General features: G+C 39.0%; 1 protein-coding gene across 1 annotated transcript in view; it reads right to left on the bottom strand.

Moving 5' to 3' along the window:
* Positions 1-3,198: 3,198 nt before the first annotated feature.
* The window catches only part of LOC111089641 (nose resistant to fluoxetine protein 6-like), an 11,352-nt gene continuing 10,294 nt past the window's right edge, over positions 3,199-4,256 (bottom strand). The window contains exon 8 of the mRNA XM_022402524.1: positions 3,199-3,477. Within this exon, the coding sequence (XP_022258232.1) occupies positions 3,232-3,477 (246 nt within the window). The 3' untranslated portion in view covers positions 3,199-3,231. The remainder of the gene's footprint in view (positions 3,478-4,256) is intronic.

Genomic DNA, 4,256 nt, shown 5'->3' with positions numbered 1-4,256 from the left:
TCCGAATCGTTGATCATTCTGGACCTGAGAAGGATCTTCTGAGTTTTCGGACCTGAGAAGGATCTTCTGAGTTTTCGAAGGTGAAATTTGACGTTATTCAATACAAATAATGTGGGGGGGGGGGGGTATGCAATATCTGATTGCTCTTGTTTTGTTTTTTATTAAAATTAGTAACATGTTTAGTCCAGGTATGCGCTCTTAATTGAAGGGTACCAGCGCCCTCTAGGAACTAGAATGTTTTTCTAATCAGTAACATTTTTAACGTGTGGCGGATATAGGGTTAATGTATATTTTAATCGCGGTATTTATTTGCATATTAAACTGATCATTAGCTGTATTTCTTATCTAATTTTGAATGTTTTCAGAGTTCACTGTTATAAGTTGTTGATGTTGTTAATGTTACTGTTTGATGAATAAAATAGTTAAACTTGGAGAAGAAAAAAAACTGTATAATATTTTTGGAATGCCTAACGCTGATAAGCAACACATTTTAGAATATGGGAGGATATTGTTTTTTTAGGTTTAACGAATGAACTTGTCTTTCAAGCTTCTACCAAACGTTTATAGGTGGTAGGCTCGTAAATACACTGACCTACAAATAAACTGGCCAAAATTGTGTAATTATAAGTCAGTGTAACTTATGTGACATTTATTAGCAGTTCTGTCGCAACTTATAAACGTTTATTGAAAATTAATAATTATAATTCATTTAGAACAAATTTTTCGTGGTTAGGGAGCTCGATTCGCGATCTGCGGGTCGCGGGTTCGAATCCCCGTCCCACCAAACATGCTCGCCCTTTCAGCCGTGTGGGGGGTGGTGGTGGTTATAATATGACGGTCAATCAAATTATTTATTGGTAAAATAATAGCCCAAGAGTTGGTATGGAGTTCATGTTATTTTGCCGCGAAATTCAAACCACACATTTTAACTTGTCGTGCCCTCTTTTGACAATGGACATAAGTATCAGTTAAAATGTAAGCACGCAGATGTCCCAGAAGCTCAGTTAAGCTTTTTAGTTGTTCTTCCCTTTTGTAAGTTAGTTGTTTGCTTTTATGTTAACTGAGGAAACAAAGGTAACATGATAAAAACACACGTAGATCGGGCATGGTCTAGTGGTCAGTATCATGTGTCCAAGATTCGAGCCCGTTATACGCCTCACTTTAATTTGTGGATGATTTATAAAAGTGTCAGTCATCCTACTGTTAAGATAAGAGTAGCCATGTCGGAGACCGATTGTCCATTCTGTGGCCGGAGTTCTATGCCTGGAGAACCATCAGTGACCATGCGTCGCGTAAATATTAAATACGAAATACGTGCAGAAGGAAATTTGCCAGTCAGAAATACCACTATTCGTTGATAAAAAGAGTAGCTCAAGAGTTGGCGGTGGGTGGTTTAATTTTGTGTTGTTGATCCTTACAAGTGGCCCGCATAGTCAGGTGGTTAGGGCGCTCGACTCGCCCTTTCTGCCATGGGGGCTTTATGAGGCCTCTTATTATGCAAGGCCCGGCATAGCCAGGTGATTAGGGGGCTCGACTCGCCCTTTCTGTCATGAGGGCTTTATGAGGCCTCTTATTATGTAAGGCCCGGTATAGCCAGGTGATTAGGGGGCTCGACTCGCCCTTTCTACTGTGGGGGCGTTATGATGTGACGGTCAATCCCACTATTCGTTGGTAAAGGAATAGCCCAAGAGTGGGCGGTGGGTGGTGATGACTAGCTGCATTGCACTGTTAAATTAGGGACGGGCAACACAGATAGCCCTCGTGCAGCTTTGCGCGAAATTCAAAACAAACTTATTATGTAGCATAGCCTATGATGTTACGAAACCGGTAAATAGGTAACAGTTTGATAAAATACATATAAATATTCTACATCATTTGTGTAAATTTTAACATGTTATTTTTATGGGCGACTGAAATGCGAAGTTCAGTATATAACTCATGCTTATTAACCTTAGTGGTCCAATTGTACTAATTTGTTTTAAGAGTTGGAGCCCCCTAACTACTAGGTCCCTTCTACATGTGAGGCTTGCGAGTTCGAATTAAATCTGATAAACGTTGTATCACGACTGCTGTGCGAGTCCTATCTCTTCAGATACCTCTTCTACTGATGTACGCTTTATTATTCCTACAGTGTAGTCCACCGGTGGAACAGCGGTAAGTTTTAGGATTACGACCCTAAAATCCGGGGTTCACTTCTCCGCGGTGGACACAGCAGATATCTCAATGTAGTTTTACTCTAAATCAAACAATGTAGTTTGGAACCTATGTGTTGTTTCTCTGTCTTTTGTATTGTATGACATTGTTTTTGTTTGGATATCTGTGTTTGACGCCGACTGTTTTGTTCGTTTAATTCGGTTAATAATAATAGCTAAAAAAATCACGGGTTTGAATACCATTCGGTCTCAACTTCCCCTTCTTCAGCAAAGTTTTCATTTCACAAGATATTGTGACCCTTTTTCAATTATTCACAGATGGATCAGCGGTAAGTTTACGGACTTATAACAGTAAAATCCATTGTTCGATTCCCGCAGTGGAAGGAACGAAAATAGCTCTTTGTGTAGCTTTGTGCTTAACTACAAACAAACAAAACTCACAACGAACTCAATAAATGTTATGTAACTTTTACACGAGCTTCAACTTTGTAAAAAACAAACAATATATATACTTTATTGGCCCGATTATAAGGCGATCTTTTTGATTAATAATTAGGCTGTAAAATTCATAGTTGCCTTATAATCGCGGCCGACCACAGGCCCCTTCCTCCTACCCTAGCCTGCTGCATTCCTGAATGTCCAGATAGCATCCGTCTACACATGCGCGCCAGATGTTTACTCATGGTCATCGCAAATTCTTGCATCTAATCCACCTGCAAGCTGTTCAGTTATAGTATTGATTTTGTGGACCTAAAAAAAGGAGTTATGACACTCAATTTGTTTCTTTCCCATGGCTTCTGAAAATGGGGGTCGCCTTATATTCGAGATAGCCCTATAATCGGTGTAAATGTGCCATATACACCATAGAATGTTTGAAACCAAAATGATAATGAGTGCAAATCTTTATTTCCTACAATACATCACATTGTACTAGAGTAGGTAGGTACTAGCTTTGACGTTCTACATTAGAAGAGTTGACAAAGAATAAGGTTGTAAGTCAATTCAGTTTTTTATTTTTATCTCAAGTTTGTGAGTATCTAAATTTTTAAAAAAAATAATAAAACACCCCTTCTGTTAGTTACAGTTTCGAAGTAATGATACTATTTTCGTTGGTTTGTGGACACCGCGCTGTTTCAACTAGTGATACAACTCGACCAATTTCAACTTCTTCCTGGTTCACTGGTGAGCTATTGTGCGCAGGCGCGAGTGATCTGGGCTCTGGAAAAAGACCTTGTTCTAGCTTGATGAAAGGACGTTCAAAGACCAGATGAAGAAGTAAGGATATCGCTGTTGATAGTACCAGATAAACTAGGAAACTGCAGACCTACAGAGACAAATAATTAAAAATTAGGGTTGCTTCATGACTAACTTCAGTAAATCTTAATCACTGGTTCTCAGCCTTTTTAGCCGCGGCATAATAGCTCATAGAATAGTTCTGATTTTTTTTTTTCGAGTAAAAACTTTTAGCTCATATCTCCATCTCTTGACCGATTTGAGATCTAATTGCAGTCGCGGCTATTGAGGATTCCCTCTTGTTTATTTCACGGACCTCTTCACGAGCCCAAGTCAATCCTTCGGATAGGTCGACCTGAAGAAGCTGATCCTACATCGTAAAACTCGACCGTATCGGACTTTTTTAGAATGCCTATGGACCTCTAGTGGTCTGCGGACCATAGGTTGAGAACCACATGACAAAGTGTTCTAGGAAGCAGTTAATGGGGTTACGAATACATCATTACATGTATTTTTTCTTTTGTCTTAATCAGACGTTATAAGTGCACTTAATTTAGTGTTGAGTCTAAACAGAAAATTTTAAATTAAAAATAAATCAGTTAGTTATTCTTTAGTATACAATCGCTCAGATAAAATCATGTCATTATTTGGAAGAATTACCTTAACCAGCTGCCTGAAATTAGTAAATTGAGCTTATAACTACACAGTTACTAATAAGAAGCCCCACAGTGGCACAGCGGTATGTCTGCGGACTTACAACGCTAGAAACCGGGTTTCGATACTCGTGGTGGACAGAGCACAGATAGCCCATTATGTAGCTTTGTACTTAATTCCAAACAAACAAACAACAATATCTACCTTTTCAAGCCC

The sequence above is a fragment of the Limulus polyphemus genome, unplaced genomic scaffold, assembly GCF_000517525.1.
Source record: "Limulus polyphemus unplaced genomic scaffold, Limulus_polyphemus-2.1.2 Scaffold6882, whole genome shotgun sequence".
NCBI lineage: Eukaryota > Metazoa > Arthropoda > Merostomata > Xiphosura > Limulidae > Limulus > Limulus polyphemus.
This window is presented reverse-complemented; position numbering and strand designations above follow the sequence as displayed.